Raw genomic sequence first — 25772 nt, 5'->3', positions numbered from 1 at the left:
GTTAGTTGTGCGGGATTGCAAAAGTGTGATTGCAATTTCGTGCACCAGGGGGGGTTTGCGGGTGTATATACGTTTCATTTAATGAGATCGATTTTTTTTTTTGAACCTGTTTAAATGGACTTGAATGAAAAATTACTTAGATGTGTAGTCCAACTGTTTTATATATATATATATATATATATATATATATATATATATATATATATATATATATATATATATATATATATATACCAACAGAACTTACTGTTTTGGATATATATGATGTTTATAAATCAAATGGTTAATTTGTATTATTCAAAAAGTTAGAATTTTATTATTTTAATAATATTAAGTAAATTGTCTTTTTATATAGTACTCTTAATGTATCGGTAAACAAAAAAATATTTAAAAATATATACTTTTTAACAGAAAAAAAATACTTAAAAAGGATTTAATTATAAAGTTTTAATTTAAGATAGAGATTTTTTTTGTTTTCACAGAATTCCTTAACCCAATAGACCAAGGACTAATCCTTCACAGATTAGAGCTTCATTTAAGAGTTTATGTTAACTTTGCTACATGCACAATACAAAATTCGAATTCCCAACACTTATTTACACAAACTAACCACTAGACCAATCTAATAAAAAAATTAAAAATATTTTCTGTATATTAAAATTAACCACTAATATTTACATATAAATACATATATAATTTCATTTATTTTTAATGTATATTTATATTTTAGATCTGTGTAATCCGAACAAGAAGGGAGATTTGTTTGATCATACATTATTGTAGGGATAAGCATCTGTTAATCCTAATTCAATCTCTCAAGAATTGCATCCATATGTTCTTCAGAGGTGACAGAGCTACCAAGGATAGTAAGAGTATCTGCAACTTGTTTAATCTTGGAGATATTTTCTTATGCAATTAATCCCTGTTTCCCTCAAGTGCTGTTCGGATCTGAACCTATGCTCTTGATACTATAAAGTGATATTGAAGAATATGCAGTGTGTGTAAGAAATAAGTGAAGGCTTAGAGAGAAAGAACTATTTAATCACACATTAGTAAAAAAAGGAAATGGAAATTTTGTTATTGACCATAGGAGAGTTTAGCCTCATAAAGAGCTTACATAGGTTACTCACAATATTAGAATAAAAACAGAATCAAACAGAATTACTAACAGAATTACCTAACAAACCACCAAGGCTAACTACATGTAACTAATAATCCTAACTACTAATTACATTGTTGTCTTTATGCATATCCTTGACAATAATGGGAATCAAACAGAGATGATTTCTTCTTCTTGTGGTGATCCCAAACAACTCAGTCATATCAAGTTCATCATTCTTGATTCCATCGGGAAGCTTCCAATCAAAATGGTAAAGAAATTGAGCAAGTGGTAATTCCATGTTTGGTGAAGCAAATGCAATCCCGGGACACATTCTTCTTCCACCACCAAATGGAATAAATTCAAAGTTTGTGCCTCTATTATCAATTAAATAATCATCAACAAACCTCTCAGGCTTAAAATCCATGGCATCAACCCAATACCTTGGATCTCTTCCAATTGCCCAAGCATTGATAATAATTCTAGAATTGGCTGGAATTTGATACCCTTTGATTTGGCATGGTTCTTTGTTCTCTCTTTGAATCAACAATGGCACAGGTGGATGTAACCTTAAGGTTTCATTGATGACACACTTAAGGTATGTCAATTGGTGCAATTCTGATTCATCCACATAGCCTTTGTTACCATAAACACTTCTAACTTCAGATTGTGCTCCTTCCATCACTTTTGGTTTCTTTATTATTTCAGCCATTGCCCATTCCACAACTGATGAGGATGTTTCTCCACCACCAAGAAATATGTTTCTACACTTCTAGCGGCAGTTTCGTCTGCACTTCCTTCAGATAGCGGCAGTTTTGTCTGCGCTTCCTTTAGACAAGCGGCAGTTTCGTCTGCGCTTCCTTCAGATAGCGGCAGTTTTGTCTGCGCTTCCTTTAGACAAGCGGCAGTTTCGTCTGCGCTTCCTTCAGACAAGCGGCAGTTCTGTCTGCACTTCCTTCATACAAGCGGCAGTTCCATCTACACTTCCTTCAAATTAGCGGCAGTTCCATTTGTGCTTCCTTCAGACAAGCAGTTCTATCTGTGCTTCCTTCCGATAGTTCCATCTGCACCCGTTTTATTTGTTTTTGCAATTTTTTTCTCTTTATTTCGCTGTTTTAAATAAGTTTCATCACTTGAGTTTGAGGGAGGATGTTAGAATATAATTAGGATCAATTAGTATATCTAAATATTTATTATAGAATATTACGTCTTTATTATTACGATTCTCTTAGCTTCTATAAATACCCTTTTATAGTGTATCATACCAGACAACTTGAATATACTCAATAATATACCATCCTTTCTCCAGTTTAATCTCTGTTTCTAACATGGACAAAATTAACTCTATTCCATTAACATTTTTCAGACTATAGAATAAATACAACTAAGTTACTACAAAGAATTATTCAATTTCTCCCATAGAGCAGTACATTCTGTTCTGTTCTGTCTCTAACTCTCTTTATACTTTAGATATATAAAATCTGTAGCTCCTATTTCTGTTATACTCATGCAACAGGAGAAAAGAGTGGCATCATTACATAAGGTAGAATCTTGTTCTTCTCTTTTGATTACATAAAAAGTTCTGTTTCCTCCCTTATAAGCATTTTCAGTGAATTACATTGAGATAACCGGGATAAGGCTTGTAACATGAATAACTGGGCATGGAAATCAACTGCATATTTACCCTCTTAAACTTTGCCCAAGCTAAAGGTAGGAGTATTTTTCTTGACTCCTTATAAAGTATGCACAAAATGAAAAAAATATCAGATATTTGCTAAAATGTAATAATAACAATATTGTAAATGAAGCAAGTTGTACATTTTCATGTATCATTAAATCAGTTAATTTTTCAATCATAGAGTGAGTGTCTGTTTGCTCTTTTTAATTTTTATCCTAATCTGGATGTGTTCTATCTTATAGTAGCAAAATGGTTGCTAAGCATACAAGTAATAAGTTGGAACTAATTGCACTAAACTTGAGGACCTTAAAACTTTGCACTGGCTTATGTTATGCAGTTTCTAATAAAAAGGCATCAATCTTCTTCTTAAAAAAAAGAAAACATGAAAATAAGAAACTAAAGATCTTAATGACCAAAACATAATTAATGATAGAAAAGGAAGGTATTTTTTGTAATTACATCTTAATGGGATTTGATCAGTGAGTGAGAAAGCATATACAATAAAGTATGAAGTAGTTGAATTATAGAACTATTTACTTGAAGAAAAAGTTGCAGTGGTTGCTAATACAACGATTTTCTCATCTTTTTTTCTTCTTTTTCGCATGGACGAGCTCGAAGCATAGCTATTATGTGAGTGCAACGGCAACCCATCATCGAGTCCTCCACTTCCGCTTTCCATCATGGTGCCGAAATTGATTTTTTCCTCCTTCAATAGTTGCTGGATCTACAACAACACTCAAGAAATGCATCATATTCATGGGAAGATGGGAATTAGGGTTTATTTAATTGAGATTCAGGAACTAAATTGATACATTTTGCTAAACATATCTCATCAGCAACACACACGGCATGTCAGGTGCAATTCGTATTGCCACTTCACGTTTCAGATCAGCAGATTGTTAACCGTAGCGTGAAGAAGTTAACGGAAGGATGAACGTGATTTTAAAAAAAATCATTCAGGGACTAATTTGATTAAAAAAATCATTCAAGAACGAAAATGAAAATCGCGTGATCTTTCAGGAATGATTTTGGGTATTAACTCAATAATGTAATAACAATGGATTCATAAGTTATTAGAATTGAAATTTAATAAGCTTAACTCCACTTGAATTCGAAACTATAATTTATGAAACGAGAGATGCTTTATACCTATGAACTATTTATAAACTTTATTTTTGAGAGATATATAGAACTTGTAATAGAAATAGATAAATGATAAAAAAAAAAGTTGAACAAAATATAATATATAAAATCACTTTTTTTATTTTCTTACGCAGGAAATAATTTATAGGTGAAAACTTAGTCGCTAAATAATAGTTTAACTAAATAATAATTTAGTTAAACTTGTCAAAGTATTTAACAACTATTAACTATCAACTTCACATGAAGTTAACAATACCTGAATTTTCATCTAATTTATATTAATTGTTAAGGTTGATGATGAATAATGGGAATCAAGCAGAGATCATTTCTTCTTCTTATACTCATCCCAAACAACTCAGTCATATCAAGTTCCTCATTCTTGATTCCATTGGGAAGCTTCCAGTCAAAATGGTAAAGAAATTGAGCAAGTGGCAACTCCATGTTTGGTGAAGCAAATGCAATTCCGGGACACATTCTTCTTCCACCACCAAATGGAATAAACTCAAAGTTTGTGCCTCTATTATCAATTGAATAATCATCAACAAATCTCTCAGGTTTAAATTCCATGGCATCAATCCAATACCTAGGATCTCTTCCAATTGCCCAAACATTGATAATAATTCTAGAATTTGATGGAATTTGATACCCTTTGATTTGGCATGATTCTCTGTTCTCTCTCGGAAGTAACAAAGGCACAGGTGGATGTAATCTTAAGGTTTCTTTGATGATAGACTTAAGGTAAGTCAATTGGTGCAATTCTGATTCATCCACATACCCTTTGCTACCATAAACCCTTCTAACTTCAGATTGTGCTCTTTCCATCACTTTTGGATTCTTTATCAATTCAGACATTGCCCATTCCACAACCGCTGAGGATGTTTCTCCACCAGCAGTAAATATGTCCTGCAAATGGATTAAATTATGAATTTATAATAAAGGTTTTGTTAAATTAATATGCATATATATTTACACTTGATGAACACGTGACCTGTTTAGGTTCACAAGAACAATTAAACTGATAATAATTGCTTTTATTAGACTAACCTGAATGATTGCTTTGATGTTGTCATCAGTCAAAGGATATTCAGAATCTTTTTGTTGAAACTTGAGAAGAACATCAACTAGATCTTCACTACCTTCTTCTTCTTCTTCAAATTTGCCATCTTTTTTATTTCTATGATCATCTATGATGTCTTGTAATACCTTATCAGTCTTTATATACAGTTCCTTAAGCTTAGCCTTGTCTGTACTCATCATTTCAAGCAGTACTCTAATTGAAGGATACAGATCAGCAATGCAATTTCCTCCTCCTATTTGAATTGCTTTCTCCATAGATGATATAAAAAATTCTTGATAGCTATATTTTTTACCTATATTGTCAAATAAAAGTCATACAATTATTAGATAACAAATATGATAGAAATATATGTAATGAGATATAAAATCTTGTAGAATTCTTATCATAAAAGTTAATTATTACGTTGATAAAATAATAATAATAATAATAATAATAATAATAATAATAATAATAATAATAATAATAATAATAATAATAGATGTAAAATTAAAATATTTGCACTATGTATCAATTTTTTTTTACCAAATGCTATTCTTGCCACTATTCCATAGGTCATTGATAAAATCTTGTGAGAGAGATTGAAAATGGAGCCTTGACTTTGAGATATTGCTTTGACCAACTCTGAAACCTCTGCTTCTCTTATGTGCCTAAAAGATTGAACACGCTTTGTTGTTAATAACTCCATGTTGCAGATCTTTCGTACATGCCTCCAATAATCTCCATAGGGTCCAAGAGCAATGTCTGTGCGATTGTAAGTCATGACTCTTGCAAAGAGAAGGTTTGGCCTATCACAAAAATTGAGATCTTGAGTCTTCAAAATCTTGTGCCATTTCAGGTGATGTAACTATGATGTGGGACACTTCTCCTAGTTTAAGATGCATTAAGGGTCCATATTTGGATGCTAAGTTTCTTAGGCATTCATGGGGCATTGATCCTACAAGGTTGTGCATGTTTCCTATGATGGGTAGTTTTCTTGGTCCTGGGGGTAAATTGGTAACATCCTTGGAAGAACTAAATTTCTTGATGGTTGATTTCAATAGCATTAAGAGAAAGAGGAAGGTGGTGAAGATAGAGATAAGGCTCTGAAGATCCATGGTATGTGTGGTAGAATAATGTATTGATTATTGAGGAAGAAGGAACTAATAATTGGAGAGACACATACATGTGACTAAATAAACTATAATAACATGTATTTATAATCCTTTTCTTTACTAAAATAAAATTATAGATTTATTTAGAAAATAAAATATCTCTATTTTGAGATAAATTTTGTATTTTTTAATAAAATAAATAAATTTTAAACATAAATAAAAGAAAATATGCTTTTGATTTAATTTCTATTTTATCAATATAATGTCTTATCAAACACTAAGAGTAATAATATTCTGGATCAATTCTTAAAAAAAATTAGTCAAGGACAAATCAATTTTTATATCATATTATTTATTTTATGGAAGAATTTATCTAAAATTTTTAAAAATTATTATATATTTTATTAAATAACAATAAAAAAGATAATTTATCTAACAATAAAATTAAATTATCTTATTAAAAATTTTTGAAAGATCGATATAAGATATGAACAATGTTATATAGCCAATAAATGTTATTATTTTTGACTAATACTTAGCCAATAATAATTTGCACCAATATTTATATATGTTTTATTGTTTTATACACAAAAAACATATAATAATTTACATCTATATTTATCAAAATTTTACGCACATAAATTAATATAATTTAAATTATAAGTCCATTTGAATTATTTTTTGGTGGCCGTTACCAACCGTCTTAAGAACTTTGCATTTTTTAAAACCATTGCATGCATAGCGGTAGTTTTGTACTGTCGCCACTTGCTATGTGTCTTGTGCGATAGTTATCCTAACGGTTATACACAAAACTACCACCGTTTCTATTGTGGATGGTTTATCTATTTGCGTTTTTCGAACCACAACGGTTGGCATCTAACAGCGGTTTAAACCATCGTGACTCGAACCGAGAACCACCATCGCTTGCAATTTTTGCTCTAGTGTTGGTTGATCATAAGTTATTAGAATTGAAATTTAATAAGCTTAACTCCACTTCGAAACTAATTTATGAAAAGTGACTTGCTACCCATTTAAGTATTTTTTTCATCCAAGTTCATCCAAATAGGCGCAACACCAACAAAAATCACTCTCATTAAAAGAGCGTGATCACACGCGCATTTCATAACGTAATTCTTCGTCTTCGTTTTTGTCTTCTCCTTTTCCGTTTCCTCCTTCTCCTCTTCCTCCTTCTCTTCCTCCTCCTCTTTCTTTTTTCAAATTTGCGCACGTAGGTTCTTCTTTTACTTCTTCTTCTTCTTTGCGCACACAAATTCTTCTTTCGTTATAGTCATCACCAACAACACCAACATTTTGCTCGGTTAAGTGGAATTACTCATTTTGATTCACTTGATTGTTAATGTGTTCAGTTAAGTCCTTCTGCATGCAGAAATATTTTTTTTACAGATTGAATGTTTATCATGTTTTATTCAGCACATGATTGGTGTTCGGTTCAGTGGTGTTGGTCATTTCGTTTTACCTGATTGTTATGTGTTCATTTGACTTCTTTTGCATGAAAAAATGCTATTCTTGATGATTTAATGTTTATGACGTTTTATTCAACGCATGAATGTTGCTTGATTTAGTAGAGTTGCTCATTTTGATTCACTTGATTGTTAGTGTGTTCAGTTGAGTCATTGTGCATCTAGAAATATTTTTCTTAATGATTAAATGTTTATCACGTTTTATTCAGAACGTCAATAGTGTTGGTTCAGTGGAGTTGCTCATTTTGATTCATTTGATTGTTAGTGTGTTCAGTTGAATCCTTGTGCATGCAAAAATATTTTTCTTGCTGATTGAATGTTTATCACGTTTTATTCAGCATATGATTGGTGTTCAGTTCAGTGGTGTTGGTCATTTCGGTTCACCTGATTGTTATGTATTCAGTTGACTTTTTTGCATGAAAAAATGCTATTCTTGATGATTTAATGTTTATGACGTTTTATTCAGCACATGAATGTTGCTCGGTTCAGTGGAGTTGCTCATTTTGATTCATTTGATTGTTAGTGTGTTCAGTTGAGTCCTTGTGCATGTAAAAATATTTTTCTTGATGATTAAATGTTTATCACATTTTATTCAGAACATCAATAGTGTTGGTACAGTGGAGTTGCTCATTTTGATTCACTTGATTGTTAGTGTGTTCAGTTGAGTCCTTGTATATGCAGAAATATTTTTCTTGCTGATTGAATGTTTATCACGTTTTATTCAGCACATGATTGGTGTTCGGTTCAGGGGTGTTGGTCATTTCGGTTCATTTATATTCTACAAAATTCAAAACTCTTCCTCCTCACCTTCCACTGCTTCTTCACCAGGGAGAGAAGGAGAAAAAGACAAGAAAAATACAACAACAACAACAACAAAAGAATGACGATAAGGAGAAAACACGTGAAGAAGAAGGAACGCGAAAAAGAAGGAGGAGAATGAGGAGGAGGACGAAAGCGAAGAAGAAGACACTCTGTACGTAAACGAGCGTGAGAAGAAGAAGAAGAAGAAGAAGAAGAAGAAGAAGAAGAAGAAGAAGAAGAAGAAGAAGAAGAAGAAGAAGAAGCGCGGGGGAGAAGAGAGGAAAAAAAAAGAAGCGCGTGACCTAAAATTGCTTGGATGAACTTGGATGCCAAAATTATTTGGATGTGGAGAATATCTAAAAAACGAGATGCTTTATACCTATGAACTATTTATAAATTTTATTTTTGAGAGATATATAGAACTTGTAATAGAAATAGACAAATGATAAAAAAGAGGGTGAATAAAATATAGAATTTTGCTACACATCCAAGCAATTTTACATGTAAGTTCATTCAAGTCATTTAGTTTACGCTGTGGGACTTTGTCCTCCTCCTCCTCCTCCTCCTCCTCCTCCTCCTCCTCTTTCATCTTTTTTTCATTATCGTCATCGTCACCACCATTATACCACCACATTCATCTCCTTCTCCTCCTTCTCCTCTTCCTCCTGTTTCTTTTTTATTTGAATTTCTTTGATCTCCTCCTTCCTTTTCTTTTTCCTCCTCTATCATCATTATTATCATCACCAACATTTACTAACATTTTTATGGATTCTGATTCTCTGTAGCGATTGAATGAACCCAAAATATTATCAAAATAAAACCATCGTATAATGCCAAATGAACCGAAAATATCCATTACATAAATTCAAATCAGAAACACCTGCGTCTCGAATGAACCGAAAATATTATCAAAATGAAACCATTGTATAATACCAAATGAACCAAAAATTATACATTATATAAATTCGAATTCAGAAACACTTGCGTCTCGAATGAACCAAAAATATTACAAAACGAAACCACTGTATAATACCAAATGAACAAAAAATTGTACGTTATATAAATTCGTTTCAGAAACACCTGCATCTCCAATGTACCAAAAATTAGTTCAAAATAAAACCATTGTATAATATCAAATGAACCAGAAATTATTCATTATATAAATTCGAATTCGATGATAACGATAATGACGATACGTATTCGAAGAAGACAATGATGATGATGATGATGATGATGATGATGATGATGATGATGATGGGGGAGATGGATGAAAAGGAAGGAGGAGACAAAATTCCAATAGGAGGAGGAGGAGGAGGTGTTGTTGGTGACGACGGTAACAAAATTGAAAAATAATCAGAAGGAGTAAGTATTGTTTTGGTCCCTAACGTTGACGCTGAAAATCGAAACTGTTCCTCATCTAATTTTCGATTTAGAATCGTCCTAAACGTTTTTTTATATTAAATCGTACTTTTTATTTAAATTTTTAATTTTATTCCTAAACTACCCCTGCTTTAAAAAAATTATAAAATTAAAAAATAAAACAGCGCGTGTGGGGGTGGGGGTGGGGGAAGGGGAGACGGGGAGGGGGAAGGGAAGGGGACGCGGGGTGGGGGTGGGGGAAGGGAGAAGGGGAGGGCGGCAGCGTTGGTGGTGGTGGTGCTGCTGGTTGTGGCGGTGGTGTTGGTGTTGGTAGTGGTGGTGGTGGAGGAGGTAATTGTGTTGGTAGTTGTGAGGGTATTTTTATCCAAAAAAAAATAAAAAAGATGATTTAAATACGAAAAAAAAACATTAAGGATGATTTTAAATCGAAAATTAGATGAGGGACAGTTTCGATTTTCAGCCTCAACGTTAGGAACCAAAACAATACTTACCTCTAATAAGAAAGAGGAGGAGGAGGAGAAGAAGAAGTGCAGGGAGAAAGAAAAAAGGGAAAAAGAAGAAGAAGAAGCGCAAAAAAGGGAGCAAAAAAAGGGGAAAAAAACACTTAACTCAAATCACTTGGATGAATTTAGATGTAAAATTGCTTGAATGTGGAGAATTACTCTAAAATATAATATATAAACTCACTCCTTTAATTTTCTCACGCTAGAGATAATTTATAGTTGAAAACTCAGCTGCTAAATAACAATTTAGTTAAACTTGTCAAATTATTTAACGATTCTCAACTATCAACTTGTGAAGTTAACTGTGCACCTGAGTTTCACCTAATTTATATTAATTGTTAAGGTTGATGATGAATAATGGGGATCAGACAGAGATCATTTCTTCTTCTTATAGTGATCCCAAACAACTCAGTCATATCAAGTTCCTCATTCTTGATTCCCTTGGGAAGCTTCCAATCAAAATGGTAAAGAAGTTGAGCAAGTGGCAACTCCATGTTTGGTGTAGCAAATGCAATCCCGGGACACATTCTTCTTCCACCACCAAATGGAATAAACTCAAAGTTTGTGCTTCTACTATCAATTGAATAATTATCAACAAACCTCTCAGGCTTAAATTCCATGGCATCAACCCAATACGTTGGATCTCTTCCAATTGCCCAAGCATTGATAATAATTCTAGAATTGGCTGGAATTTGATACCCTTTGATTTGGCATGGTTCTTTGTTCTCTCTAGGAACTAACAATGGCAAAGATGGATGTAACCTTAAGGTTTCTTTGATGATAGACTTAAGGTATATCAATTGGTGCAATTCTGATTCATCCACATATCCTTTGCTACCATAAACTCTTCTAACTTCAGCTTGAGCAGCTTCCATCACTTTTGATTTCTTTATCATTTCAGCCATTGCCCATTCCACAACTGCTGAGGATGTTTCTCCACCACCAGCAAATATGTCCTGCAAATAGATTAATTATAAATTTATAATAAAGGTTTTGTTAAATTAATATGCTTATATATTTCACTTGATGAATTTAACCAAATATTATCTAAAAGTAAGTAATAGCATCTAGCTTTAGACCAATATACATTGTAAAAATTTAAGAAATTACTTGCAAAATTTTCTGAACACGTGGCCTGTTTAGGTTCACAAAAACAATTAAACTGATAATGATTGCCTTTATTAGACTAACCTGGATGACTGCTTTGATGTTGTCATCAGTCAAGGGATATTCAAAATCTTTTTGTTGAAACTTGAGAAGAATATCAACTAGATCTTCATTGCCTTCTTCTTCACATTTGTCATCTTTTCTATTTCTATGATCATCTATGATGTCTTGTAATACCTTATCAATCTTTATATGAAGTTCTTCAAGCTTAGCTTTGTTTCTACTTATCATTTCAAGCAGTACTCTAATTGAAGGATACAGATCAGCTATGCAATTTTCTCCTCCTATTTGCAATGCTTTCTCCATAGATGATATAAAAAATTCCTGATAGCTATATTTTTTACCTATATTGTCAAATAAAAATCATACAATTATTAAATAACAAATATGATAGAAATATATTTAATGCGATACAAAATCTTGTAGAATAATAATAATAATAATAATAATAATAATAATAATAATAATAATAATAATATTTGAACTATGTATCTATTTTTTTTTCTTACCGAATGCTATTCTAGCCGCTATTCCATAGGTCAATGGAAAAATCTTTTGAGAGAGATTAAAAATGGAGCCTTGACTTTGAGATATTGCTTTGACCAACTCTGAAACCTCTGTTTCTCTTATGTGCCTAAAAGATTGAACACGCTTTGCTGTTAATAATTCCATGGTGCATATCTTTCGTACGTGCCTCCAATAATCTCCATAGTGGCCAAAGACAATGTCTTTGCGATTGTAAGCAATGATTCTTGCAAAGAGAGGGTTTGGCCTATCACAAAAGTTGAGATCTTGAGTCTTCATAATCTCTTGTGCCATTTCAGGTGATGTAACTATGATGTGGGACACTTCTCCAAGTTTAAGATGCATTAAAGGTCCATATTTGGATGCTAAGTTTCTTAGGCATTCATGCGGCATTGATCCAACTAAGTTGTGCATGTTTCCTATGATGGGTAGTTTTCTTGGTCCTGGGGGTAAATTGGTAATATCGTTGGAAGAACTAAATTTCTTGATGGTTGATTTCAATAGCATTAAGAGAAAGAGGAAGGTGGTGAAGATGGAGATAAGGCTCTGAAAATCCATGGTATGTGTGGTAGAATAATGTGTAGATTGAGGAAGAAGGAACTAATAATTGGAGAGAGACACATACATACATGTGACTAAATAAACTATAATAACATGTATTTATAATCCTTTTCTTTAGTAAGATAAAAATATAGATTTATTTAGAAAATAAAATATCTCTATTTTGAGATAAATTTTGTATTTTTTAATAAAATAAATAAATTTTGAACATAAATAAAAGCAAATATGCTTTTGATTTAATTTCTATTTTATCAATATAATGTCTCTTCAAACACTAAGAGTAATAATATTCTAGATCAGTTCTTAAAAAAAAATTAGTCAAGGACAAATCAATTTTTATATCATATTATTTATTTTATGGAAGAATTTATCTGAAAATTTTAAAAATTATTATATATTTTATTAAATAACAATCACAATTAATTTATCTAATAAAATAAAATTTTAAAAACTAATTTAATAATTAAATTAAATTATCTTATTAAAATTTTTTGAAAGATCAATTTAATTAAGATATGAGCAATGTTATATGACCAATAAATATTATTATTTTTTGCCAACACTTACCAAACAATAGTTTACACTCATATTTACGTACATTTTTTACACAAAATACATATAATTTACACATATAAATTAATACAGTTTACACTCATTTTTCAAAATTTACACACATAAATTAATATAATTTATTTATTAAAAATAATTTAATATTTATACTAATTAAATAATAAACCAAAATACTAAAAATTATTATCTCCAAAAATTTCTCTTAAAATATTACTCACCCACTATATATTATGAAAACCAAACAGTAATAACAGATTGATATCTCAATATATATAAGGTACAGAAAATAATATATAGCGAAGCCTGAATCAGAGGAAGTGGACGGACACCAAAAAAAAAATCAGAGGAAATGGACAAATTAAAGATGATCCCTACTCAGAGGTCCATATAAAATTTGGAGTTTTCGAATATATATATTATATAGTGTTACTCATCACTTAGGTGTGCGATAAATAATGTGTGGTGCAGCTTCAGCTATAAGAGTGATATTTTAGGTTCAAACTCAATGTTTATATCATTTAAGGCTTTTTTTTTTTACATATATAAATTAAAGAAAAATTTATATTATATGATTCACCTAAACGAAAATTAAATATTTATATAACAATAAAATTAAAGATAAAATAATTTTTAAATTAAGTCCAATTGAATTATTTTTTGGCGGCAGTTACTAACCGTTGCAAGAACTTTGTATTTTTAAACCATGGGTAGCGGTATTTTCAAATTGTCGCCACTTGCTCCGAGAACCACCGACCACCGTCGCTTGCAATTTTTGTTGTAGTGTTTGTTGACTAGGGCACTCTACTATACAAATTGAATGGTATAGAGAGAGAATATAAATTTTTTTTATAGTTATTTTTTATTATTTTATTTTTATTTAAAATGTGAATCCTACTTTTATCAATTTCTCTTTCATCCTATTAAAGGAAACATCTTTAAACTTACATCTGTACCTTATAATTCACCTTATTGACTATATATTTCACTTTACATTAATGTAACAACAATGGGTTCATAAGTTATTAGAATTGAAATTTAATAAGCTTAACTCCATTTCGAAACTAATTTATGAAATGAGAGATGTTTTATATCTGTAAACCATTTATAAACTTTATTTTTAAGTTGTATAGAACTTGTAATAGAAATAGACAAATGACAAAAAAAAAGTGAAGAAAATATAATATATAAAATTAATCATTTAATTTTTTCACGTTGCGAATAATTTATAGGTAGAAATTTATATACAGTTAATTTTATGTGAAGTTAATAGTTAAGAGTTATTAAATAATAATTTAATTAAACTTATCAAATTATTTAATAATTTTTAACTATCAATTTCACATGAAATTAACTGTACTTGAATTTTTACCTAATTTATATTAAGGTTTAATTACTCTGTTGGTCTCTATAATTTTGCAAAAATTTTAATTAGGTTTTTATACTTTTTTTCTTTTTAATTGAATTCTTGCACCAAATTTTTTTTAATTAGATCCCTACACTTTTATTTGGGTCTTTGCACTAATTTTTTTTAGTTGGGTCCCTATAAAATTAAGTCAATTACTATCAAGAGGGATCTAATTGAAAAAAAAAATTGGTACAGAAACCTAATTAAAAGAAAAAATTTATAAAAACCTAATTAAAAATTCGAAAATATTTGGTAACAAAAAAATATTAGCCAAAAACAGCCAAAACTTGTCATATTTAGCATTCATTAATTAATTGTCGTGACAATTAATGAATGCTAATAAGACAAGTTCTGGCTGTTTTTTTTTGTCTACCTAATAACATTACCCTTAAAAATTTTGTGATACTTTAGAGATCAACAGAGTAATTAAACCTTATATTAAATGTTAAGGTTGATGATGAATAATGGGAATCAAGCAGAGATCGTTTCTTCTTCTTATAGTGATCCCAAACAACTCACTCATATCAAGCTCTTCATTCTTGATTCCGTTGGGAAGCTTCCAATCAAAATGATAAAGCAATTGAGCAAGTGGCAACTCCATGTTTGGTGTAGCAAATGCAATCCCGGGACACATTCTTCTTCCACCACCAAATGAAATAAACTCAAAGTTTGTGCCTCTATTCTCAATTGAATAATTATCAACAAACCTCTCAGGCTTAAATTCCATGGCATCAACCCAATACCTTGGATCTCTTCCAATTGCCCAAGCATTGATAATAATTCTAGAATTGGATGGAATTTGATACCCTTTGATTTGGCATGGTTCTCTGTTCTCTCTTGGAAGTAACAATGGCACAGATGGATGTAATCTTAAGGTTTCTTTGATGATACACTTAAGGTATGTCAATTGGTGCAATTCTGATTCATCCACATACCCTTTGCTACCATAAACTCTTCTAACTTCAGCTTGAGCAGCTTCCATCATTTTTGGTTTCTTTATCATTTCAGCCATTGCCCATTCCACAACCGCTGAGGATGTTTCTCCACCACCAACAAATATGTCCTGCAAATGGATTAATTATAATAAAGGTTTTAGTAACAAACATGTTAAGGAATTAATAATCTTATTAATATATAGAAAAAAAATTATATGAAATTAAGAGAAAAGATCAAATAGGTCCCTGACTTTTTGCCCCGCAGACATTTTTGTTCTTGACCATTGAAAAATACTTTTAAGTCCCTGACATTCACAAAATTTGGATGGATCAGTCTCTGACGGAGATATTTGGACGGATCAGTCCTTGATGGAGGCATTTAGACGGAGGGACTAATCCGTCCAAGTTTTGTTAATGTCAGGGACTTAAAAATATTTTTCAATAGTCAGGAACAAAAATGTCTACGAATCAAAAAGTCAAGAACCTATTTGTCCTTTTCTCTAAAATTAATTAGTTAAAAATTCTAATGTATTTAAATTATAATATTATATATATAAGTTTCATAAGAAAAGAGCGAATGAATCCCAAATAAATGATAATAATATGTCAATAATTTCTGTTAATCTTTTATTACAAATTGATATAAGAACTAATTTGTGTAATAATTTTAAACCCTAAATCCTAAGAGATGGATAATTTTTTATCATTAAGAAAATGATTGTTTAATTTACAAATAGTCAGAGAGAAGAGACAATGTTTATTTTTAATTATACTGAAATTGTTAAATCGGTGGAATTAAGCTCTTGTAAGTTGTACACTTGTAATAGTATATAAGTATGCAAGTTATTATGATAAGTGTTTTAAAAAAATAAATAAAAATAAAAAATTATATGTACACATTAAAAATCGGTTATCACATATATTATTGTATTGTTTAATTTATTTTTGTGTATTTTTATTATTTTGTATATATGTAATGTTGAAAAAAACAAATATTTAATAATTAATTTTTATTAAAAAAATCAACTCTTTGATATTTCTCTTGTATCTCGTCAACGAAGCTACATGCCTAGCTACATACAAATTTTAACAATATTATATCCACCTTAAAAATAAAAATAAATACGAACCACAACTTTTCACAATTAAGTCTAATTAAAGTTTTATGCATACTTAATCACTCTTATATTGTAAAAATTTAAGAAATAAATATCTAAAAACGTGAGTTGTTTGGGTTCACAAAACAATTAAAATAATAATTATTATCTATATTAGACTAACCTGGATGACTGATTTGATATTATCATTAGTCAAAGGATATTCAGAATCTTTTTGTTGAAATTTGAGAAGAACATCAACTAGATCTTCATCATCAACTTCTTCTTCACATTTGCCACCTTTTTTATTTTTATGATCATCTATAATGTCTTGTACTATCTTATCCGACTTTAAATGCAGTTCTTCAAGCTTAGTTTTGTCTCTACTCATCATTTCAAGAAGTACTCTAATTGAAGGATACAGATCAGCAATACAATGTCCTCCTCCTATTTGCAATGCTTCTTCAAAAGATGATATAAAAACTTCGTAGTAACTATATTTTTTACCTATATTGTCAAATAAAGAACATACAATTATTAAATAACAAATATGATAAAGTTATATATGTAATGAGATGTGAAATCTTGATAGAATTATCACAGTAAAAATTAATTATTATATTGACATAGTCTAAAATCTTACAATATTTTTTATGTATTAGTCTATTTAATAAAAGCTTTTTTTTTAAATATTCGTTTCTTATGAGACTCCTAACATATATAATATAATATACTTTTTAGAGTTAATATATATACCGACAGTTTTATTTTATGATATTTCATTTAGTCTTTTGTTGGCCAAAACTCTTGGCAAGTAATAATTTCTTTTAATTGATCGATTTTTAATAAAAATACTAATGTAATAAAATATAAAATATTAAAAAAATTATCACCACAAAAATTAACTATTACGATGAAAGAGTCTAAGATCTTATTATTGATGATGATGATGATGATGATGATGATGATGATGATGATGATGATGATGATGATGATGATGATGATGATGATGATGATGATGATGATGATGATGATGATGATGATGATGATGATGATGATGATGATGATGATGATGATGATGATGATGATGATGATGATGATGATGATGATGATGATGATGATGATGATGATGATGATGATGATGATGATGATGATGATGATGATGATGATGATGATTGCAGTCGACTTTACATAAAGTTGATAATTAAAAGCTATTAGATAATTTGACTGATTTGACTAAATTTTCATCTAACGGCTCTCATTTATCAACTTCACGTGAAGTCGACTGCACTTAAGTTTTCAGCTGATAATAAATGTAAAACTAAAGTATTTGCGCTGTGTATAAATTTCTTTTTACCAAATGCTGTTCTAGCCACTATTCCATAGGTCATTGATAAAATATTGTGAGAGAGGTTAAAAATGGACCCTTCACTTTGAGATATTGCTTTGACCAACTCTGAAACCTCTGCTTCCCTTATGTGTCTAAAAGATTGAACACGCTTTGCTGTTAATAACTCCGTGGTGCATATCTTTCTTACACGCCTCCAATAGTCTCCATAGGGGCCAAAAACAATGCCTGTTCGATTGTAATTCATGACTCTTGCAAAGAGAAGGTTTGGCCTATCACAAAAGTTGAGATCTTGAGTCTTCATAATCTCTTGTGCCATTTCAGGTGATGTAACTATGATGTGGGACACTTCTCCTAGTTTAAGGTGCATTAAGGGTCCATATTTGGATGCTAAGTTTCTTAGGCATTCATGCGGCATTGATCCTACAAGGTTGTGCATGTTTCCTATTATGGGTAGTTTCCTTGGTCCTGGGGGTAAATTGGTAATATCCTTGGAGGAACTAAATTTCTTCATGGCTATTTTCAATAGCATAAAGAGAAAGAGGAAGGTGGTGAAGATTGAGATAAGGTTTTGAAGGTCCATGGTATGTGCTAGAATAATGTATAGATTGAGGAAGAAGGAATTAATAATTGGAGATATATATATATATATATATATATATATATATATATATATATATATATATATATATATATATATAGAGAGAGAGAGAGAGAGAGATTAGACACATGTATTCATAATCCTTTTCTTTACTAAAATAAAAATATAGATTTATTTAGAAGATAAAATATCTGTATTTTGAGATAATTTTTGTATTTTTTAATAAAACAAATAAATTTTGAACATAAATAAAAGCAAATATGCTTTTGATTTAATTTCTATTTTATCAATATTATGTCTCGTCAAACACTAAGAGTAATAATATTCTAGATCAATTCTTAAAATAAAAAAATTAGTTAAATATTCTAATTTTTAAATTTGTATTTTGTTTGACAAATCAATTTACATATCATATTTATTTATTTTATGGAAGAATTTATCTAAAAAATTTTTAAATTATTATATTTTTTATTAAATAAAATAAAAACTAATTTATCTAATTTTTAATGAAAATTTAATATAAAAATTAATTTATTTAATAAAATAAAATATTAAAAAATAATTTAATAATTAAAATTAAATTATTTTATTAAAATTTTTTGAAAGACTGATTTAAGATATGAGTAATACTACATGACAAATAAATATTATTATTTTTTATCAGTATTTAGTCAATAATAATAATATACACCAATATTTATATACATTATGCATACAAAAAACATATAATTTATATTATATTTATCAAATTTAAATTTTATACACATAAATTAATATAATTATATTCATATTTTCTTAAAATTTACACACATAAATTAATAAAATTAATTTATTAAAAATAATTTAATATTTATACTAGACAAATTATAATTAAAATACTGAAAATTACTTCCCCAATAACTTCTCTTTAAGATATTACTCTTAACCCACTATTATGAAAACCACACAGTAATAACATATTTTTATCTCAATATAAGCTAAGGTACAGAAAATAATATGTGGCGAAGCCTGAATCAGAGGAAGTGGACGGACACAAAAAAAAAATCAGAGGAAATGGACAAATTAAAGATGATGATCACTACTGATTGATTTTTATATGAAAAAGATAACCATTGCTCACTGATTTTTCCATAGCAACAACAATCTGAGGTCCATATAAAATTTGGAGTTTTCGAATATATATAGTGTTACTCATCACTCAGGTGTGCGATTAATAATGTGTGATGCAGCTTCAGCTATAAGAGTGATATTTTAGGTTCAAACTCAATGTTTATATCATTTAAGGCTTTTTTTTAACATATATAAATTAAAGAAAAATTAATATTATATGATTCACCTAGACGAAAATTAAATATTTATATCACAATAAAATTAGAGATCAAATAATTTTAAATTAAGTCCAATTGAATTATTTTTTGGCGGCCGTTACTAACCGTTGCAAGAACTTTGTATTTTTAAACCATGCATAGCGGTAGTTTCTCAAATTGCCGCCACTTGCTCCGAGAACCACCATCGCTTGCAATGTTTGTTGACTATATATTTCACATTACAATATTGTAATAACAATGGGTTCATAAGTTATTAGAATTGAAATTTAATTAACTCCATTTCGAAACTAATTTATGAAATGAGAGATGTTTTATATCTATGAACTATTTATAAACTTTATTTTTAAGTTGTATAGAGCTTGTAATAGAAATAGACAAATGATAAAAAAAAAAGGCGAAAAAAAATAATATATAAAATCACTCATTTAATTTTTTTATGTTGGAAATAATTTATAAATGAAAACTCAGATACAGTTAATTTCATGTGAAGTTAATAGTTAAAAGTTACTAAATAACAATTTAATCAAACTTATCAAATTATTTAATGACTTTTAACTATCAATTTCATATGAAATTAACTGTATTTGAATTTTTATCTAATTTATATTAATTGTTAAGGTTGATGATGAATAATGGGAATCAAGCAGAGATCATTTCTTCTTCTTATAGTGATCCCAAACAACTCAGTCATATCAAGCTCTTCATTCTTGATTCCATTGGGAAGCATCCAATCAAAATGATAAAGCAATTGAGCAAGTGGCAATTCCATGTTTGGTGTAGCAAATGCAATCCCAGGACACATTCTTCTTCCACCACCAAATGGAATAAACTCAAAGTTTGTGCCTCTATTCTCAATTGAATAATTATCAACAAACCTCTCAGGCTTAAATTCCATGGCATCAACCCAATACCTTGGATCTCTTCCAATTGCCCAAGCATTGATAATAATTCTAGAATTGGATGGGATTTGATACTCTTTGATTTGGCATGGTTCTTTGTTCTCTCTAGGAACTAACAATGGCAAAGATGGATGTAACCTTAAGGTTTCTTTGATGATAGACTTAAGGTATGTCAATTGGTCCAATTCTGATTCATCCACATACCCTTTGCTACCATAAACTCTTCTAATTTCAGCTTGTGCAGCTTCCATCACTTTTGGTTTCTTTATCATTTCAGCCATTGCCCATTCCACAACCGCTGAGGATGTTTCTCCACCACCAGCAAACATGTCCTGCAAATGGATTAATTATAATAAAGATTTTGCTAACAATCATGTTAAGGAATTAATAATCTTATTAATATATAGAAAAGAATTTATAAAAAATTAATTAATTAAAATTTCGAATGCATTTAAATTATAATATTATATATATAAGTTTTATAAGAAAAGAGCAAATCAATTCCAAATAAATGATAGTAATATATCAATAATTTCTGTTAATTTTTTATTAAAAAATGATATATGAACTAATTTGTATAATAATTTTAAATCCTAAATCTTAAGAGATGGATAATTTTTTATCATTAAAAGAAGGATTGTTTAATTTACAAATGGTGCGAGATACGGGACTATGTTTATTTTTAATTATACTAAAATTGTTAAATCGGTGGAATTGAGCTCTTGTAAGTTGTAAACTTGTAATAGTGTCAGTATTCTTGAGGTAGTTTTTGTTTTGAGGTATTGAGATAGAGATTGGGAGATTGAGATTCAATATTATGTTTGTTAGTTCAGAGACTGATATTAAAATTTCTGTCTCTGTCTTCAAAATTTCAATATTTTAGTACCTTCAAAACGTAGGGACACAGGGGACTAAAATTTTTAAAGATGAAGATTGAAACTTTAATAATATTTTATACTCAAAATATTCTCATTTCAATTAATTAATTCTAATTTTACTATTTGTGCAAATTAAATTAGAATTTTATTCTTGTTTCAATTTCTGTCTTCCGCTTTGCACCAAATAGAATACTCAGATTTATTTCAATTTCTGTCTCTTAATTTCAATCTTTTTGTTTCTGTCTTTTCATCAAATGCTACCTGAATGTACTACTAGTATATAAGTATACAAGTTATTATGACAAGTGTTTTAAAAAAAAATAAAAATAAAAATTATGTGTACACATTAAAAATCGGTTATCACATATATTATTGTATTGTTTAATTTATTTGTGTATTTTTATTATTTTGTATATATGTAATGTTGAAAAAAATAAATATTTAATAATTAATTTTATTAAAAAATCAACTCGTTGATATTTCTCTTGTATCTTGTCAACGAAGCAACATGCCTAGCTACATAAAAATTTTAACAATATTATATCCACGTTAAAGTTAAAAATAAATACGAACCACAACTTTTCACAATTAAGTCTAAAATTGTATGCATATTTATCACTCTTATATTGTAAAAATTTAAGAAATAAATTTTCTAAAAACGTGAGTTGTATGTTGAGGTTCATAAAACAATTAAAATAATAATAATTATCTATATATATTATTAGACTAACCTGGATGACTGCTTTGATATTATCATCAGTCAAAGGATATTCAGAATCTTTTTGTTGAAATTTGAGAAGAACATCAACTAGATCTTCATCATCAGCTTCTTCTTCACATTTGCCACCTTTTTTATTTTTATGATCATCTATAATGTCTTGTAATACCTTATCCGACTTTAAATGCAGTTCTTCAATCTTAGTCTTGTCTCTACTCATCATTTCAAGCACTATTCTAATTGAAGGATACAGATCAGCAATACAATTTCTTCCTCCTATTTGCAATGCTTCTTCAAAAGATGATATAAAAACATCGTAGTAACTATATTTTTTACCTATATTGTCAAATAAAGAACATACAATTATTAAATAACAAATATGATAAAGTTATATGTAATAAGATGTGAAATCTTTATAGAATTATCACAGTAAAAATTAATTATTATATTGACATATAGTCTAAAATCTTACAATATTTTTTATGTGTTAGTCTTTAATATAAGATTTTTTTTTTAATATTCGTGTCTTATGAGACTCCTAACATATATAATATCCTTTTAAGAGTTAATATACCGACAGTTTTATTTTATGATATTTCATTTAGCCTTTTGTTGGCCGAAACTCTTGGCAAGTAATATTTTTTTTAATTGATCGATTTTTAATAAAAATACTAATGTAATAAAATATAAAATATTAAAAAATTATCACCACAAAAATTAACTATGATGATGATGATGATGATGATGATGATGAAACTCAGTTGCAGTCGATTTTACGTAAAGTTGATAATTGAGAGCTGTTAGATAATTTAACTGATTTGACTAAATTTTCATCTAACGGTTCTCATCTATTAACTTCAGGTGAAGTCGATTGCACTTAAGTTTTCACCTGATAATAAATGTAAAATTAAAGTATTTACGCTGTGTATAAATTTCTTTTTACCAAATACTATTCTAGCTGCTATTCCATAGGTCATTGATAAAATCTTGTGAGAGAGATTAAAAATGGAGCCTTGACTTTGAGATATTGCTTTGACCAACTCTGAAACCTCTGCTTCTCTTATGCGCCTAAAAGATTGAACACGCTTTGCTGTTAATAACTCCATGGTGCATATCTTTCGTACATGCCTCCAATACTCTCCATAGGGGGCAAAAGCAATGTCTGTTCCATTGTAATTCATGACTCTGGCAAAGAGAAGGTTTGGCCTATCACAAAAGTTGAGATCTTGAGTCTTCATAATCTCTTGTGCCATTTGAGGTGATGTAACTATGATGTGGGACACTTCTCCTAGTTTAAGGTGCATTAAGGGTCCGTATTTGGAAGCTAAGTTTCTTAGGCATTCATGGGGCATTGATCCTACAAGGTTGTGCATGTTTCCTATGATGGGTAGTTTTCTTGGCCCTGGGGGTAAATTGGTAATATCCTTGGAAGAACTAAATTTCTTAATGGCTGTTTTCAATAGCAAAAAGAGAAAGAGGAAGGTGGTGAGGATAGAGATAAGGTTTTGAAGATCCATGATATGCATGGTAGAAGGTTGTATTTGCGTACCATTATATAATAAACTAGAACGAGACTCGCGCGACGCGCGGAATAGTAAATTAATGATAGTATATAATAAATATTAAAAATTGTTATATTTTGTAAAATTAAATTAAATGTGTAAACTAAAGTTAAATTTAAAAAGTATTTTATTTAAAATAATTTGTAGTACAAAAAATTTGAATACTAAAGCTAAGTTGTATGTACAAAATAACATTTTTATTTGATGGTTTGATTTTTGTATTTGTTTTAGTTGATAAACTTAGTCTTTTTATAAGGTGCTCGTCCTCCTTTTTTTATTGGTTGTTGTTAGAGTTGTTACTTTCTTTTTTCTGTGTAGGTTCTTGTGAAGACGTGTTCTTTATGAATTGTTGAGTTATATGTACTTTCTATTATGTTGTTTGTTCCATCTTCGCAAGTATGTTCTTCTTCCGAATATGTGTCTTGAATTTGTATAATTTTCTTTCTCCTTAATCTCTTGATGGGTATGTGATCTTCGTCTAATGATATTAGTGTTGACGAAATTAGTTCCTATAATCAATGAATAATTTAAATTAGAAATAAAAATGATGTCTAAACTAACTAAAATAAGTGATTTTTTTTAGTATTACCTGTTTTATTTGTTGTAATGAGTGTTGAGATTCAGTATTTTTTGTTGGAACAAATGTCTTATCTAGTGTATCGTTTAGAACTTTCTTTAAAATTAAAATAATTTACATTGACTTCAAATATAAGTGAGGTTGCACAAAATTTTCAATTGGAGTGGTGTTTCAATGTCATTACTTTTCTGAAGTATCATTAGATTTGAAACAGTTGTACCCAAAAAAATTTTTGCTTCGCCATCAAATAGTACAAAAGTAGTTGTACCACTTTGATCTGAAACCTTTAATTGAGTTTCGAACCTAAAATAAGTATTAAGTTAGTAACTAATAATTTGATAGATGAGATTATTAAAAATATATAGAGTTGCCTTATTGTTGGATAGCGTGGTGTTTGATTATTACATGTGCCACAAATGTAGTTATCTCCTTTTTCATATGCTTTCTTCTTACACTTTTCACATTTAACATAATTATTTCCATTGAGTAAGTTTGAGATGGTGTGTAGTTTGAAAATAAATTTTTTGTGCTAAATATGATGTTATTTGAAGGAATAGTAATAAGAGACTTATATAAGTAGTTCAAATAGTATGGAATTTAAATATTTGTAACGTAAAATTTATTATGATTAATAATATTATTATGACATTTGTAATATGGATATTTATTACATTGAATGAGTTATTTATAGAAATTAATAAATTAATTATTAGAATTATAAATTTATTGTATTGTTTACAACGATAAGATATAATAAATATAGAAATATGGATTTAATGTCTTTGTAAATTACAAATTTGGTTAGATGCTATTAATTTCTAATTATTTCTAATTATTGCCGTTGGTAATTATTGTATTATTTTTTGTATATTTTGTTTTTTTTATTTTACTAATTTGAAAATAATAGATGATTTGGCAAAAATTAAGTGGTTGATTCTAAAATTTTGTCAAGTAAGCGATGTTGCTACATGGCATTAGTAGAAGAAAAAAATGTCTTAAAAGTAATATGAGTAAACTTATGTATCTACTTTAATATATTAAGAATAGATTAAGAAAAAATATAAGTAGATATGAAAATATTAAATAATATGAATAATTGATATATCGGATATTTAATTTACTAAGTGTGTAAATAATTATTCTAATATTAAGATTTAGATGGATAATTTGAGAATATAATATATTTTTATTTTATTGGACCAATTTTAAAATTTATTACTTATATTGTTTATAAAAATTATTATTTATCTAACAAAGTCCATAAATTAATAACTATGATATGTTGCTCAATAATTGATTATAAGTTGTCATTTCCGAAAACAACAACTTAGTATAGGTAAATGAGCA

At 29.0% G+C, this 25772-nt stretch overlaps 3 protein-coding genes and 2 pseudogenes across 3 annotated transcripts; all 5 read right to left on the bottom strand.

Annotated features, from left to right (window-relative positions):
• Positions 1–1217: 1217 nt before the first annotated feature.
• Positions 1218–2077, bottom strand: LOC112703865 (cytochrome P450 71D10 pseudogene; annotated as a pseudogene).
• Positions 2078–4005: 1928 nt separating this feature from the next.
• LOC112701851 (cytochrome P450 71D10-like) lies at positions 4006–6147 on the bottom strand (annotated as a pseudogene).
• A 4208-nt stretch (positions 6148–10355) lies between these two features.
• LOC112701850 (cytochrome P450 71D10) lies at positions 10356–14085 on the bottom strand. Its single transcript, XM_025752631.3, has 3 exons — positions 11931–14085; positions 11446–11765; positions 10356–11210 (listed from the first exon to the last, which is right to left on the bottom strand). Exons 1-3 carry the CDS (start codon positions 12502–12504, stop codon positions 10593–10595), a joined length of 1512 nt encoding a protein of 503 aa, XP_025608416.1. The 5' UTR covers positions 12505–14085; the 3' UTR covers positions 10356–10592.
• An 803-nt stretch (positions 14086–14888) lies between these two features.
• LOC112701848 (cytochrome P450 71D10) lies at positions 14889–18497 on the bottom strand. Its single transcript, XM_025752630.2, has 3 exons — positions 17872–18497; positions 16699–17021; positions 14889–15545 (listed from the first exon to the last, which is right to left on the bottom strand). Exons 1-3 carry the CDS (start codon positions 18443–18445, stop codon positions 14928–14930), a joined length of 1515 nt encoding a protein of 504 aa, XP_025608415.1. The 5' UTR covers positions 18446–18497; the 3' UTR covers positions 14889–14927.
• A 1791-nt stretch (positions 18498–20288) lies between these two features.
• Positions 20289–23803, bottom strand: LOC112701852 (cytochrome P450 71D10-like). The gene is made up of 3 exons (XM_025752632.3): positions 23230–23803; positions 22300–22622; positions 20289–21022 (listed from the first exon to the last, which is right to left on the bottom strand). Exons 1-3 carry the CDS (start codon positions 23801–23803, stop codon positions 20405–20407), a joined length of 1515 nt encoding a protein of 504 aa, XP_025608417.1. The 3' UTR covers positions 20289–20404.
• Positions 23804–25772: the final 1969 nt, after the last annotated feature.

This window comes from Arachis hypogaea, chromosome 7 (genome assembly GCF_003086295.3).
Source record: "Arachis hypogaea cultivar Tifrunner chromosome 7, arahy.Tifrunner.gnm2.J5K5, whole genome shotgun sequence".
Lineage (NCBI taxonomy): Eukaryota > Viridiplantae > Streptophyta > Magnoliopsida > Fabales > Fabaceae > Arachis > Arachis hypogaea.
This window is presented reverse-complemented; position numbering and strand designations above follow the sequence as displayed.